Below are 17,446 nucleotides of genomic sequence, written 5' to 3' on the forward strand. Positions count from 1 at the left end.
CGTCTATTTTTTTCTATTTTTTATTTTATCTTTAAAATAAAATAAAAGATAATAAAACTTCATTTAAATATTTGTATTTCAACCAGAGGTCAATGAATGTACATCTGTTATTTATATATGTACATATGTACAAAATATAGTAACAATAATCATTGATCATAGGCGACTATTTTGATTTTTGTATGTTTCAATACGTTTTTTAGAACGTCACAGACCATGTGACTGGAACATGATTTGATTGGTAGTACTCTGTAGCATATTGACCAATCAGAGCTATCGGGGTCAGATTATTTTTACTCTTGGAACTCTGGCTACACGTAGCTACAGTTGACAACTTGTTACACATTTATAATAGTGTCTAAAATTATGTGGGTTTTTTTTAGATTATCTTTATTATGGTATCCCACGTTTGGAATAAAATCCTTTGTAATGACAACAACATTGGGTCCGTTTTAGATCAATAACGTAATGCTGACTTGATATAGATGTTGTAACTGGTAGTGGTAGGTCAAAGGATGTGTTACAAAATATTGAAAATGGGAGAAGAATTGGTCTACAGATTTTCAAAGCTAACTTACTTCTACAATATCATAAAACCGTTGTATGCTATGACGTCTCTACAACACACGCCATAGACTACAATGGTTTTACGATAGTGCTAAGATAGTCTTGAAAATATGGGCCCAGGGCATGAGAAGGCTAGCTGGCTTTGTTTAGTTTGAAGTATCAGGGCATGAGAAGGCTAGCTGGCTTTGTTTAGTTTGAAGTATCAGGGCTTGAGAAGGCTAGCTGGCTTTGTTTAGTTTGAAGTATCAGGGCATGAGAAGGCTAGCTGGCTTTGTTTAGTTTGAAGTATCAGGGCTTGAGAAGGCTAGCTGGCTTTGTTTAGTTTGAAGTATCAGGGCATGAGAAGGCTAGCTGGCTTTGTTTAGTTTGAAGTATCAGGGCTTGAGAAGGCTAGCTGGCTTTGTTTAGTTTGAAGTATCATGACATGAGAGAGCTAGTTGATTTGGTTTTGGTTTAAAGCATCAGTTGTCAATACGGCAGAAAGGTAAATAACAACTCTTGATTTTGTGTTTTCCAGGTTTTGACATGTCGGTCCTGCTTGACAAGAGTGAGCTGGACACCCAGTACCGCTGTCAGACGTGTTCGAAGACGTTCACCAACATCGACCAGCTGTACGCCCACCAGAACGAGCTGGGCCACCTCGAGCTGAAGCAGACTCCCCGCGGACCCGGCTACCTCTGCTGGAAGAAAGGCTGTAATCAGTATTTCAAAACTGCTCAAGCCCTGCAGATCCACTTCCGCGAGATTCACGCCAAGCGGCCCAGCATCTCGTCAGCCGACTGCAGCCAGTACAGCCACCAGTGCAGCCAGTGCACGATGGCCTTCGTGAGCGCGGACAAGCTGCAGATGCATAATCAGTATCACCTCATCAACAGCGTGACGACCTGCAGCATCTGTACCCAGTCGTTCCACTCCGTCGGGATGCTGAGGAAACACTACGAGTCGGCTCATCCCGAAGTGCAGGCCAGCGAGCTGGCTAAACACAAGATGAACTTAAGTGCTAATGTCGCCGCTCTCATCGGAAGCTCGGAATATAGAAAGTTTCTCATCACATACACCAAATCAAGTGCTACCAAATCAAGTGCTTCTGCAGCCAGTTCTGCCCTGAATAGGTCTGCGTCGGTGGAACTGTTTGGGTCCGCGGATCAGGAGATGCAGGATTCGTCGATGATGAACGAGGATGACAATGATCTGGACACATCGTGTAGCGACTCTCCAGAGGACCACGTGGAGGACACGGGTGAGGAACGGGAGGGCGAGGGGGACAGGTCTGACCAGCCCAGTGTGTATCGCGAGGAGCAGTTCATGGAGGACTTCATCAACAGTCAGGCGATGGCCGAGGGCAGCTACGAGGATCCCAGCCGCAAGTTCAAATGTCACCGATGCAAGGCAGCGTTCACAAAGCAGAACTACCTGACGGCGCACAACAAGACCCTGCAGCATCGCCGTGGCGACAAGATCAGCTACCCGATGGAGCGATACCTCGACCCCAATCGTCCGTTCAAGTGCGATGTCTGCAAGGAGTCGTTCACACAGAAGAACATCCTCTTGGTCCACTACAACTCGGTGTCCCATCTGCACAAGCTGAAGCAGGCCGCCCAGCAAGGAACACTTCCACCTACCATCTCGGTCGGGCCTCCCACAACCTGTTCTTCACTACAGCTGCCCGTCAGCTGCTCGGAGTCCGAACAGAAACCGTACCGGTGCAATATCTGCAAGGTTGCATACAGCCAGGGCAGCACGCTGGACATACACATCCGATCGGTGGCACACCAGACACGAGCTTCCAAAATCCACGAGTTGGCCATGACGGGCCAGATCGACATCAGCCAGATGCTGATTGAGCAGCCTGACATATCGAAGGCCTCCACGCAGCAGGTGCAGGCGCTGACCGACATGATCTCACAGACTCAGGCGCAGGTGACCGTCGGTAGTCCTCTGCAGCACGGCTCACTGCTTCTCGGTGGGATTCCCGGATACTCCATGTTATCGGGTCTGCAGCTTCCGGTGGCAACATCAAACAGCTTGATGTCACCTTCAAGTAGCAGTGCTATTTCTGTTATCTCAGAAACTGATACCAGTAAATCTCATAAGACATCTCATAAGAAAAATGAGGAACATAATTCACATTCTAGAAGTACGGCAGAAGGATGTTCTGAAAATAACGGTTTCCATTTTCCAGTTTCGAAGAAGGAACCACAAGAAGACTTGAATGAATCTGTAGCTAGGTATAGTGAGAAAAACAAATTATCTGAATCACAGTTGTTTAATATATCAAAATCCTTAAACAGTCATCATTCAGAATCACCCATAGAGAAACAGCTGTCAAACCAGCACCTGCCCCATCGCTGCGGCAACTGTAATTCCTTTTTCATCAATGAAGAAGCACTCCAGATCCATCAGCAAATATACTGTAACTTTCCACCCATCACAACAAGTACTGCTAGCAAACCCCGATACATCTGCCGCTTCAAACCCCAGCTTCACCGAAGCCTGTTACAAAACATAGGCTTTGAGTGTGTGATGCAGTTCAACGAATACAATCAGCACATTGAGGTAAAGAAGGACAATACCGAGAAGGAGGAAGGCGATGATGCCGCCGTCAGTGTGGAAGTCAAGGTGGAGCCGAAAGATGATGAGAAAGACAAAATAGATCTTCCAGAGATCAACAAGAGCACGTGTCTCTCCTGCAACAAAGACTTCTCCAGTGTCTGGGTCCTCAAGGCTCACCAGGAGGAGGTCCATAAGGATCTGGTTCCCATCGACGCAGTGGAGGGATTCAGTGAAAAGTTCCGAGAGGACTTCGACAAGAAACTCCCACTCGATGAATCCCAGACACCAACTTCATCGGGAGTGGCATCAATGCCTTATTCCAATTCCACCAGCTCTGACAGTCTCGTCATCCAAGAGATGCCACCACCTCCACCTCCACCACCACCACCAATGCAGGCAGCCTTTGACATGTCTCAACTGATGCCAATGTTTGGAATGATGCCCATGCACATGCCGATGAATCTGATGGGACTTGCAATGCAGTCTCCTCTGGTGTCGATGATGATGCCTAAAGGAGCGGATATGCAAAGTCTGTTACCACCAGTATCTGTGATGGAATCTAATTTCACTGCAACCCAGCAGCAGCTGCAAGCAGCTCAGAACCAGAAACGTGTCCGGACTCGGATTAGTGATGATCAGCTTAAAATACTACGAGGTTACTTTGACATAAACAACTCTCCAAGTGAAGAGCAGATACAGCAGATGTCGGAGCAGTCTGGTCTTCCACCTAAAGTAATTAAGCACTGGTTCCGAAATACCCTGTTTAAAGAGAGGCAGCGTAACAAGGACTCCCCATACAACTTCAACAACCCACCATCGACATCACTCGACCTCGAGGAATACGAAAAGACGGGCATAATACCAGCTCTGTCTCCAGTGGTGGTGAAACAGGAACCCAAGGATGATTTTGAAGATGATGACGATGATGATGATAATGATGTTCCCAGCACGAAGAACGATAAGGGGAATGAATCGGAGCCCGAGCGAGAACGTGAACAGGAACAGGAGAAAATGGAGTCGCTCGTTAAACTAGAGACCTTCAAAGTGGAGCCTCCTGATGACAAAAGAGAGTTTGAGACTTCGTCTAATGCTTCCACTCCTTCCATAACGTCTTCCATCACCTCCACCCCCACCTGCTCCCTCCCCAACACGCCCACAACAGAAGATCTCCTCAGACACGAGTTCTCCTCTGGGTCTATGAGCAAACGTGCCAATCGTACCAGGTTTACCGACTACCAGATTAAGATGCTGCAGGACTACTTCGATCAAAATGCCTACCCCAAAGATGACGAGCTGGACCACCTATCCAAAATGTTAAACCTCAGCCCAAGGGTGATCGTCGTCTGGTTCCAGAATGCCAGGCAGAAGGTGCGTAAGGTCTACGAAAACCAGCCAGCGGCCGAGACGAAAGATGACACGTCATCCTACCAACGAACTCCCGGTCTCAACTACCAGTGCAAGAAGTGCCAAGCCGTGTTCCAGCGCTACTATGAGCTGATCAAGCATCAGAAGCGACCGTGTCTGCCAGAGAACAACAACACCACCACTCAGTCCCTGATGAGCAACAAGACGGACGACGACAGCAACTCCACCAGCATGTCACAAGATGATCTCAGCCAGTCGGGCAGCTTCACAGACTTCCAGATGAGTGATGCCAAAGGGTCGTCGCCAAACAGCGCCAAACACATTCCAACATTCAACTGTGACAAGTGTGAAGCCTCGTACAACAGGCTGGATCTCTGGCAGGAGCATCAGAAGGTGCACAGTCTGAATCCAAGTCTGTTTCCATCGTTCTCCTCCAGCAGTGCGTTTGGGATGCTGCAGACACTGGCACAGCAGGAGGACAGCAAGATAGCGGCAGCAGCAGCCAAGAGGAAGATAGACAGCGAGGATGATCAGGATGACCAGCCTAGAGACAAGCGGCTGCGAACCACGATCCTCCCCGAACAACTGGACTACCTGTACCAGAAGTATCAGCAAGACTGCAATCCTAGCAGAAAGCAGCTGGAGTCCATTTCTTCCGATGTTGGACTTAAGAAGAGAGTTGTCCAGGTCTGGTTCCAAAACACCAGAGCACGAGAAAGGAAAGGACAGTATCGCGCCCACCAGCAGCTTATCCACAAGAGGTGTCCATTTTGTCGAGCTCTGTTCAGGGCCAAGTCCGCCATGGAATCTCATCTTGCTACAAAGCATCCGGACGAAATGGCTAAAAACGAGATCAATGTTGATGCCATTCCCGATGCTGTCATGGATGGATCGAATCCAACCAGTCCCCAGCCTCACTCGGCCACACCTTCAGGCTCTGGGCATCCCGGAGACTTCAGCAAGCTCCTGTCGCCCAGCATTCAGCAGTATTTACCATTTCTACCCTCACCATCGAACCTCGGTTTAAGTTTTTCACCCGACCCGCTTCAGCTGTCGATGAAGCAGATCTACGAAGATTCCTTCAAGAAGTACATCACCGAGCTGAGCGGCACCGCTCCACCTCCGGCTGTCGTACCCGTTCCCCCGCAGTCCCGACACAACTCAGAGAGCAGCAGACGCACGGAGACCGAGAGCGTTGTGGAAGAGGAGGCTCCTCTGGATCTGAGCAAGCCCGTCAAGGTGAGCACGGACGTGGACAAATCCTCCGACGGTCCTTCCACAGACCTCAGCGAACGGAGCGGTGACGACCTCCTCCACAACAGACGCGTCAGCGTGGACGACTCCTTCTCGGAAACGCAGTCAGAGAACCTGGACATGGACGAATGCGACGACAGCATGAGCAGCCCCACATCCCCCACGAATATGAGCCAGGGCCATGGTCATGGCCACCACCAGAACAAGCGGTACCGGACGCAGATGACGAGCAAGCAGGTGAAGATTATGAAGCTGCTGTTCGTTGACTACAAGACGCCCACGATGGTGGAGTGCGAGATGCTGGGCAGCGAGATCGGGCTACAGAAGCGTGTCGTGCAGGTCTGGTTCCAGAACGCAAGAGCCAAGGAGAAGAAGTCAAAGCTGGTGTACACTAAGACGTTCGGCACAGACGTCGACTTCAACAAGCCACCCGAGGAGTGCACGTTCTGCAGCTTCAAGTACTCGCACAAGTTCACGGTGCAGGACCACATCTTCACGAAGAAGCACATCAGCAACGTGAAGGCCTTCATCCAGTCGCAGGCCGAGGCGGAGCGTGAGATGTCCGACCCAACAGGGATGTCGACCCTGCTCAGACAACAGCGTGATCTCGAACACTCCAGGAAGACGTGGCCGGACCTGACATCGTCATCATCGGCGACACCTCACCTGTCACAGCTGCAGGCCCTTGGCATGAACGCCATGGGAGTTGCAGATACTGTAGGAAGTGAGTTCTGTTGTTGTATTTTTTTTAAATGCATTTTCCTCTAAGTGATTAGGTGCTTGTGTATGGAGGGGTTTTCGGGGGTTTGAAATACCACCTATCTACTAAGCGATTCCAAGTACATTTTGATTTGGGTTTGTTTTTTGAAGGGTTTTTTCAAATATTTCCCAGGGTAGCATGACACAACCCACACACATACACACACACACACATCACACACACACACACACAGCACGCACACATCACACACACACCGCATACAGACATACACACATACACAAACACACACAAACACACACAAACATACATACATACACAAACACACATACACACACATACATACACACACACATACTCGCATTAATAAATTTGGAGAGATTTATAGTACATTGATAGTATTTTTTTTAGGTATTTAAATTTTTTGTTAACATTTATTGCTTATTTATTTATTTATTTATTGTGTGACATATCCAGGGTCAAGATTTGTCGCACTTTAATTGAATTTAAAAAAAAAAAAAAAAAAAAAAAAAAAATGTCTCTTGCCAGCTGGAAACTCATCTCTTTAACTTTGATTGGTTTCTCAACTTCTCTATGACTCAATAATTTGGCCCTGTGGGGATTGGGTTGAGGTTGTTTTTTTTGGGGGGGTGCTTTTTTTTTTTGCTGATTCCATTGTGATTAACTATGGATGTTTTTTATCATTAGTTATTAATAATTTGACCCTGAGTGTTTTGGTGCCGACTCCATTGTGGTAGTTACATTGTTTTCTATTTTCTTTTTTGCAGTTGGCCGTTCCCTGAATCTCGGCACAGGTCACGCGGGTTCAGACACGAGTACTCCCAAAAGGACCCACGATACACGTAAAGAGGAAACAGAAAGTAGGAAAAAAGAAGCAAAAGTTGAAGGTACTGAACTTTTTTTCTTTGTTTTAATTTTTAATTTTTTTAATTTAATTTATTTTTTAATTGGTCAAGAGAAAAATATGGCAACTTTTTTTTTTTGCTAAATCAAAATAGATAAATATCTCTGGCACAGCTGAATAATTTTTATAACTGAAAGTTATTGGATTAGATTATTCTTTGATGTTTTAGGTTGGTTTTGGTTTTCGGACACCTAATAGACCATTGTTTTATTTGTGCTGGGTTTCATTAAACATTCACTCATTCTTTCCATGCAGTACATCAGGTCTATTTACAGAAGGGGTGTCTTAGGGGTCAAAATCCCCTCTGCTCTAAGCTCTCCTAAAACTGTTACTTGTCATAGTCTAAACCCCCACAATTTCCTGCCTACACACTTGGGACCTAATTCACTAAACTCTTGCAACTTTGCGATCTCGCAGTGCAATGCTAAAAGACTTACAAAGAGGATGCTTTGTTGTCTAGCAGAGCCTAAGAGAGCTTTGTGAATTAGGCCCCATATCTCTATAGAAGACAGATCTCGCAGTGCAGTGCTAAAAGACTTACAAAGAGGATGCTTTGTTGTCTAGCAGAGCCTAAGAGCTTTGTGAATTAGGCCCCAGATCTGTATAGAAGACAGATCTCGCAGTGCAATGCTAAAAGACTTGCAAAGAGGATGCTTTGTTGTCTAGCATAGCCTAAGAGACCTTTGTGAATTAGGCCCCATATCTCTATAGAAGACAGATCTCGCAGTGCAGTGCTAAAAGACTTACAAAGAGGATGCTTTGTTGTCTAGCATAGCCTAAGAGACCTTTGTGAATTAGGCCCCATATCTCTATAGAAGACAGATCTCACAGTGCAATGCTAAAAGACTTACAAAGAGGATGCTTTGTTGTCTAGCAGAGCCTAAGAGAGCTTTGTGAATTAGGCCCCATATCTCTATAGAAGACAGATCTCGCAGTGCAATGCTAAAAGACAGAGGATGCTTTGTTGTCTAGCAGAGCCTAAGAGAGCTTTGTGAATTAGGCCTCTGTACATGTAGTGAACGCCTCTTTAATTTTCACAGACTGGACGTGACTCGTTCTGTTTGTCATTCTTCGATTCCAGCTTTCTGTTAATGACTGCTGAAAGGGAGTGCTCTTCAGTGATAGTCAAATAAATCAACTTCCGCAGCAGAAATACCGAAATGTTTCATATTCATGGAGTAGAACACCATGTACAACAGCTTCAGTATTATCCTGGCTTAAATTGTTTTGATTTTTGTATAATCATTTACAATTTCCTCTTCTTTCTTTTGTTCATTGTAAGTTTTGTTTTCTTGTGGGGGTTGTTTGTAGGAGGTACACATGAGGGAATCCAAGGGGGAATCTAAGGTACCTTTTCACCCTATAAGAAATTGAAGTGCTAATTTTATAATACTTGGGAGTGCCCTTTTCATGTGTTGGTTTGTGCACACTTTATCCTTGGTCTGCACTTGTTACCAATAATATATACCATAGAAAAGTGATTATTTAAATTAATTGAAAAACAAAATTCAACCGCCCTTGTCAGAACAATAAACACCTTGTTGTCAAACAAAGTCTCTATAGAATGATATAAATTATTCTTTTGATGATTTTTTTGTCTTTAAACTGCTTTAAATTGTTATTGCAAACTTCACCCAATGATATAAATTATATTTGATTAAGAACAAAACGAAAAAAAACAAAAAAAACAACAACAACATGAAATGTAGAACAACCTAAAAACTATCTTTGTTCATTGATAACTATCTCACAATAACTCTCCACATGCCTTTAATCCTTATAGAATATTAAATAAACTTCCATTTTGTATCATGTTTATGTCCCGAGTGAAATAATTTTCGATTGTCACAAATTATTTCACGAGGGACATAAACACATGATACGAAATGGTAGCGAGTTTAATATCCTATTTAAGATCCATAATATGTTCCTGTAAGGGTGTAGTGAGCCAATCAATGAAATCACGAAATGTTACGTCCCCCTTGGCATTCTAGTGGGACGTGTTGATCACTTTGATATGTACCAAGATATTTTTAACTATATGGGTATATACCGGTAGTGTTTTTACTTTAGCCTTCCCCAGTGTGGTGGTTTCTTGAGTAAGCCTCTCAGTGTTTTAAACAGAGCCTCACAGAATTTCTCATTCTTACCTTCACAGGATAAAGCAGATATCCGACGTCAGTAACTAGTTATTATTTTTATCCTGCAGACCATAAAAATTAAGGGAAAAGCTATTATTTCTGTTATTTCTGCCACATTGTATGATGACCTAGAGGTCAAATAAGCAATCTTGTATGTTGCTATGTGACGTCATATGAGTGACGTCAGATGTCATAATCTGCTAGTATACATTTATGACTTCGCTTTAATTGGTCATCATAATCTGTCGGTAGAAACGGTGGTTGCAGGATAAACCAGCTTGTGTACTGAATGAACGTCTACAGTGAGTTACATGTTTGTGTGTTTCAGCATCCAGCAGCTCGAAGCAGCATGAGCAGGCCCAGGCCATGGTGTCTGCGGAGATGGCCATGAATGCCCAGATGATGGCTCTGGGGGGATACCTGCCTGGCATGGACCCCTCCTTCCTCCAGTACATGTACCCCGGGCTGCCGGGATACTTCCCCGGGATGGGGCTGCCCATGATGCAGCCAGGACTCTTCCCAGGTTCGTGTTCATGACACTTATTTCGTACTTAGAAAACGTTGAGTGCTATATTTACAAAGCATGGTTTTTTTTATAACTTAAACATGTGCTTTACAATGCTAAATAACACCTGCATTAAGAAAAACAGAGTTTGTAAATTCAGCCCTTAAAGTCTGGACTTAAGTCAATGTCTTGAAACTTGAATGTCATGGCAATGCATACAAATTACAAGTGAGACATTAAAGATTTGAATGTAGACTGTAAAGTTTTATGAGCACAGTACAGATTGTATAGTAGTTTAAACTTGAGGTGTGTTTAAACAAATATTCCTTTCTTTGCATGAGCTTTTTCATGCTTATGATTCAGTTGATGAGACAAGATACAGTCACTATAGGCCAAATTTGAAAAGGCTGTTTTTGTCTTAGTTGCATTTAACCACATATATTGACAATGCCTAAACACCTGCATTTAACCACATATATTGACAATGCCTAAACACTTGCATTTAACCACATATTGACAATGCCTAAACACCTGCATTTAACCACATATTGACAATGCCTAAACACCTGCATTTAACCACATATTGACAATGCCTAAACACCTGCATTTAACCACATATATTGACAATGCCTAAACACCTGCATTTAACCACATATATTGACAATGCCTAAACACCTGCATTTAAGAACATCAGCCTTCATAACTTCAGTTTTCTCGTTCCAACCAGTGCACCACAACTAGACACAGGCTGTGGTATTATGTGCTTTTCTGTCTGTGGGAAAGTGCATATAAAAGATCCCTTGCTGCATTAGGAAAAATGTAGCGGGTTTCTTCTGATGACTACAAGTCACAATTACCAAATGTTTGACATCCAATAGCCGATGATTAATTAATCAATGTTCTCCTGAATCTCAATATCTGTTAACCTTTTCTTTAAAAAACAAGTTTAAAAATTCAATATTACAGTTACAAATTACAGACAGAATTTACAAATACATGTACTGTTGTTGTCTTACCATTAATCAATCTTTATTTCTTTATATATGAATAATACAAAGAACATGACACATTTTAAAACATAAGTAAGAATATTTAAATAACAACATTTAAGAAAAACTTGCTTTGTAAGTTTTGCCCTACATGTATCTTTATATGAGTTTTTTTAGTTAATATATTTAAATTTTTACAAATTGCTTTTGTTAATAACAATTTTCCTGTATTATTGTCCTTCAGGTATTGGTGCTGAACACATGATGGCGTATGACCCTCTGTCGTTCGGGACTCCTCTCCCGCTGCTACAGATCCCTCAGCAGGCCATCAAGCTGGTGAGCGAGCAACTGGAGGACCCACGGTCCTCCCTCGCCCAGTACACACAGGACTGCAAGTCCCTGTCTGACCTGAAAGCGCTGGTGAGCACCCTGGACTACAGCTGCGCCCACGAGACGATGGTGGACGTGGGCTACATCTGTAAGAAGTGTCAGACCGTCTACCCGGCCAAGGAGGCATGTGTGAACCACCAGCGAATGGTGTGCTTCCCCGGCGGCAAGATCCACGACAATGTCAAGGCCATGCTTAAGCTGGAGCAGATCCAGTACGGCTGCCGCGCGTGTTCCGACAAATTCTCCACGCTGTACGAGTTCAAAATCCACTGCCAGATGGACGCGCACAAGATGAAGGTCGGAAAGGTTCAGCACGGCAGCGGCGGCACCAAGTCGCGTTCGGAACATAACTCTGGTGCTGCAGGGTTGTTGTTGGCGTCATCGGCGGCAACCGTGACCAATTCTTCTTCTTGTTCTCCGTCTAGGAAGCCAAGTTCGTCGTTGGATGTGTCAAATAAACACGGGCATGGCGCCCATTCTAAACCAAAGACAGAGTGACATGTTGTCAATTCAGTGTTCGTGTTTCATGTTTTTACTGTGGATTTTTTATTATGATTTTTTTTTTTTTTACGTTGCTGACTAGTAGAGAGTGATATATTATATATAAATATATATATATATATATATATAGAGACAAAATACACACAGTATTGGACCACAGAGTTCGACTACTTTTAATGTGGTTTGAAAAAAAATGCTTATGCATAGAGTGAGAGCTGTTTTTTCAAACAAAAACTATTCCATGCTATAGGATATATGGTACTCAGTATACATATCTTGGGGCCTATTAAGGGCAATTCATGTATTTCTTCCATATTTTTTCGGTTTCCCGCATATTTTTTATCATGTTCATAAGGCTATAGGATGGGCCATATTAAATATGGCCTTACCATTGAAATGTAAGGCATCAGAACCACATTTATATGTAGTGACTAGTTTTTAAAGGTGTAGTCAGCCTCCTAGAGGCATATCATAGTTTTAATGTGAACACAATGGTTTAGTGATATTGTACAAACTTGAGTTTAGAAATTGTGTATTTTCAGTTGTATGCAGACAATATTGTTATTGGACTAAAACAAAACAAATGTATTGCCATATTGTTTGGCACCTTAGTGTTCCTTCCAGCGTGCCATGGATTTATATGTTAACTGTGTGTGGTGTGGACCAAGTTCAAGGTCATATCTTAACCTCTGACACTAGGTCAAGGTCGAGTTTATTTTTTTGATGTCAAAAAGAAGAGGAAGAGGTTATGTGTGTGTTCCTGCTGGCCTGAGCTAAGTGGATCAATGGATTTTTTTAAACTTACAGGAAATTTGATGTCATGTTTCAGTAGGCTATGTGTGTGTGTGTGTGTGTGTGTGTGTGTGTGTGTGGTGTGTGTGTGTGTGTGTGTGTGTGAGTGTGAGAGTATGTGATATGTGTGGTCTGATTCATACACTCTTGTGTGTGTTATATGTTATTATACGTTTTGTATTAGTTACAAATACGGAAGCATGTGTCTCTTAGTTGGCATCGTCATGACAGTGGATATCGTTGTGGGTGTTGTTCAGATGTCTTCCCTCCCTCTGTGTGATGATCACTTTTATTTACTTCAGTACACATTAACAGACTCCTTTTCAGAAAACGTCTTTTACACTTTAAGACTGCTTATAAGTGGCAGTCTACGGTAATACTTTTATATAGACTTTAAAACTGCTTTTACATGGCAATATACGGTACTAGAAAGATTGCAGGTTGTCTCATTCGTAAGGTTGTTGTTTTTCAATCCATATTTTGTGTTCAGTTCATAATCCTTATCACTTGATCAAGACTTGATAAATTGAATATTTAATATCCAGTTATCTGTACTCTTCCCTGGGAGTGTCTTGGATGTAATTGTCAAGGAGATGTGTAAATAAAATAGGTTTAAAAGAGAGATATATATATATATATATATATATATATATATATAAATTTAACACGACTGTTTATAAAAGATGGTAAAGAGGTCTTCACAATCATGGTTTATGAATTAAGATGAGACATTTTAGCATGCTTATTTAGGAAAAACTGGTGTGAGACTTTATAATCCTTATTAACTGAATTGACCAGACATGCTTTAACATGCTGGTTCAGGGCACACATTGTTATGAGACTTATAATCCTTGTTAATTGAATTGACAGGACATATTTTAACATGCATGTTTGGGGCAGAATTAATAAGCCATTACAATCCTTGTTCATTGGATCAAGGAAAAATTAGACTATTTTTTGCATTCTTGTTTGGGATAGTCAAAAACATCCTCTTCCATACATTTTCTAACCTTAGTCTTTGGTCCAGGTCTGTTTTCAAGGAGAATCGGGCAACCTAGTCGATTTAGGTGAGGACTGAATATTTTATTCAAGGCATTATACTCGTATAAATATATCTTGTGGATGAAACTACAGAGTCTGAATTCAGCTGTATTTGTATGAAACTAATCTAGATTTCAAGTTTCAGCTAGACTCATTTTTCTTCTTTTTTCTTCTTGTTTTTGTAATTAATACTTTAAACTTTTAATCTGGTTTAATCAAGTGCTTTTGCAGGCACCAGAAGTTATTTTCAGGCTCTGAACTAGCAATAAGTTGATTATACTTCAAAAATTGCAGAACCTCAGATATTTTCTATCACTACATGAAATTATTTCACCCAATTTTAAAACAAAAATTGTTAGTTGCTTTTTAAACATTTGCATTTGACAAATTTGTTGAGTGCCAGAGGTATCCCTGACTGAGTTGAATGTCAGTTTTTATTAACACAAGGACCGGAACCGGTCTACAGAAAGAGTACTGCCATGATAAACTACCCATGATCCTTTGTCTGTCTGATGGCGTTACGTTTTGGTGTGATATGTTCGGTGTGTGAAATTTGTTAAAGATGTCTTTGCTGTTGATTGTTTGTCTTCTTCTTTTTGTTCTCTCTTTCTCTCTTCTTTCTTTCAGGCCTGATGCTTACAAAACTTTTAGAGTCTAGACCCAAGACTCTAATATATTAGTCCGAGACATAAACATCATAGCAACGCCATACAAATTGTAGGAGTGTCACATCATTAGAGATTGAGTCTGGACTGTAGTTTTATAAGCACGGGCCCAGGCTGATGCTTACAAAACTTTTAGAGTCTAAACTCGAGAATAATAGAGTCTGAGACACTAACGTCATGACAGCGCCATACAAGTTGTATGAGTGTCACGTCATTAGAGATCGAGTCTGGACTCTTAAAAAAAGGTTTTATAAGCATGGGGCCTGATATATGTTACATGGAAGTTAAAAGTAGAATGGTGATAGTATTGCTTCATCCACAAGCAATGTGATGAGGTTTTTGTTGTGTTTTGTTTTGTTTGTTCTGTCTGTTGAAGATGGATGCCTCGTCATGGTGAAAGTGAAAGTGGCTTGTTGTGTAGTCTCCAGATTAATTTACTTACAAACAGGGTCGCCATCCTCAAGTTCATCCCAGGGTTCTTAATTCACTTCCTTCAGTTGTCGCTCTCTGATGACCTCGCCATCATTTTCACAGATTTGTTATTTTTTATGTCAATCTCTTACATGATTCGTTTCTCTGTGTGTTCATTTTTATTTTTTAGCTGCTTTGATTTCAAAAAATATTTAACAATACTTTGTTGACCATTTAACATGAAATTTATTTTTGAATTTTCTTTTTTATTAATGTATTGAAACATGCAGATAAGTTTTTAACAAGGTGTAGATGGTTTTTTTTCTTTTAACCCCGTAGTGCTTCACAAATATTAGCTATTGTAGCTTTAGCATATCATTAGCATTGAAGGGGTTAATATATTTTCTTAACAAATGAAGGGAATAATCTGTTGTTGTAGTGTGAAAATTTTTGTTGCTTTTTTATGAATATTTGGAAAGACATTTACATATGAACTTTGTTACTTGAATTCTGTAGCATTTAAAACAAGGTTTTATTCGATTAGCTGAGGGTTGTGTTATATTTGTACGTTTTATCTGAAGCAACCGAGCAGCTTTAACTAATAGGGCCTGATGTTGGTGCATGATTAATAAAAATAAATCTTGTTAAGAAAAGAAACAGACATTACAGCGTTGTTGGTGCTTTGATTTCAATTCTTAAGATCTCTTTGTTTTTACTGACGTTAAGTACAATGAACTGTACCATAATTACAATTATGTAAATGGTTCACTGCAATCTTAAATTTACTGGGTTTTTTATTGAAATGGAGTTATTTGTTCTTAGTTTTTCTTCTTCTGTTATTTGTTTTTCATAGATGAAGTGAAGCACTAATGCTGACTGATTGTCAAAGACATATTAGCATTTTATCAAACATAGCATAGTACTTGATGATTATGATTATGATTATTTTTCTAGCGTATACATGTGGCTAAAGCATTTATCATTTAGTATGGTCTGTACATAGAAAAGAGTAGATAACTCTTGGTTCTTAGAGATCTCAGTTTGAGTTTCTACGAAGGTACGTATATCGAAATCCTTTATTATCTGTAGAAGAATTTTTAAATTTTTGTTTTTGCCGAGGTTGGATCTATAACTGTTTTTGTAGACATGTTTTCTATATACTGTATATTTGTTCATTCTTTATTATTTTTTGAGAAGTGCTTCATGGGGTTTTTACATTCAACCCACTCTAAGGTGTCGGCTTTCTGGTAATCTCCATGGCAACAGAGAAATATTTGTGTAGATAGATTTGGGTTTTTTGTGTGTACATATCTATATATATTTGAACACTCAGTATTTAAGTGTTTTACTATTAGCAAATAATGAAATTGAAGAGAAATTTTATATGTACTGTTCGCAGCAATATTGTATATCAAAGTGAATATACGGTACCTTTAATTGTATATTTTACATATTTCAACAAACAACTCTTCCAATGAATTTCAACTTTCTGTGATTGAAAATTTATATTTAGTGGGTTTTTTTACACTTAGGTTTTTGTGTGCAAAGATGTTCTCATTTACTCTATGTATTTTCTAAACAGCATAAAGTTTTTGTTAGCTAGCTATTTTCTTCTTTTTTATATAAGAGCCAGGAGAAATATTTGCCACTAAGACGATTAACAGGAAGCCTGACCGAGGATGCTGGGATTGGGTTAGATATAGTTGTTGTTATAGAGTACCTTAGTTGGCATTAATCTACCATATGTTATTCATTTTTAATGGACCAGTAGTGAAATGATATTCTAATGTTGTTGATACTGCAGAGTTTACAAAAGCCTGGTACGTGTATTGGAAGTTGTTTCACTTTTTAAACAATTTCCACAGTTTCCAAAACGTAAACCTGGCTTAAAAACCGCATAACTTACATTACTTGAATTTTGTTTAAAATTTTTTAGAGCTATATGAAGTATACATTTTGGGACTCTTTTTTTTTCTCTCTTTTTTTCTTCTCTTTTTTTAAGTTTTGTAATATCTGTCTTGAATTCTGCTGTTTAATTTGACATAAAATACATCATAACTCATCCTTTGCTCTCCTCGTTCAGTTGCATTTCTGGATCTGGAATCATTTGGGATAAGCTCTGAAAGTGAGAAAAATGATCTGAAACTGAGAAAAATGATCTGCCTTCTTCCAGTCTTTGCATTTCAAAATTAATCGATGGCTGGATGTAGCCCAGTGGGAAAACGTTCACTTGATGCGTGGTCGGTCTGGGATCGATCCGCGTCGGTGGGCCTATTGGGCTATTTCTCGCTCTAGCCAGTGCACCATGACTGGTATATCAAAGGCTGTGGTATGTGCTATCCTGTCTGTGGGATGGTGTATATAAAAGAACCCTTGCTACTAATGGAAAAATGTAGCGGGTTTCATCTCTACAACTGTGTCAAAATGACCATATGTTTGACATCCAATAGCAGATGATTAATAAATCAATTAATAAATGTTAACTATGAACTAAACAATGCTGTCATGGCAGATGCTCAGCCTAATGACATAGTTATCCCATGTTTCCAATGCCATGCTCAAGGCAAACCAAATGATCCTATATCCAGAAACTGACTCTACATATGTTACATCTTCAGAGTTTTACTTA

At 41.0% G+C, this 17,446-nt stretch overlaps 1 protein-coding gene across 1 annotated transcript in view; it reads left to right on the plus strand.

Moving 5' to 3' along the window:
* The window catches only part of LOC121388097 (zinc finger homeobox protein 3-like), a 116,562-nt gene extending 99,422 nt beyond the window's left edge, over nucleotides 1–17,140 (plus strand). Inside the window, exons 5-8 of the mRNA XM_041519312.1 lie at nucleotides 1,085–6,463; nucleotides 7,246–7,365; nucleotides 9,852–10,046; nucleotides 11,262–17,140. Of these exons, the coding sequence (XP_041375246.1) occupies nucleotides 1,085–6,463; nucleotides 7,246–7,365; nucleotides 9,852–10,046; nucleotides 11,262–11,905 (6,338 nt within the window). The 3' untranslated portion in view covers nucleotides 11,906–17,140. The remainder of the gene's footprint in view (nucleotides 1–1,084; nucleotides 6,464–7,245; nucleotides 7,366–9,851; nucleotides 10,047–11,261) is intronic.
* Nucleotides 17,141–17,446: the final 306 nt, after the last annotated feature.

The sequence above is a fragment of the Gigantopelta aegis genome, chromosome 14, assembly GCF_016097555.1.
Source record: "Gigantopelta aegis isolate Gae_Host chromosome 14, Gae_host_genome, whole genome shotgun sequence".
Lineage (NCBI taxonomy): Eukaryota > Metazoa > Mollusca > Gastropoda > Neomphalida > Peltospiridae > Gigantopelta > Gigantopelta aegis.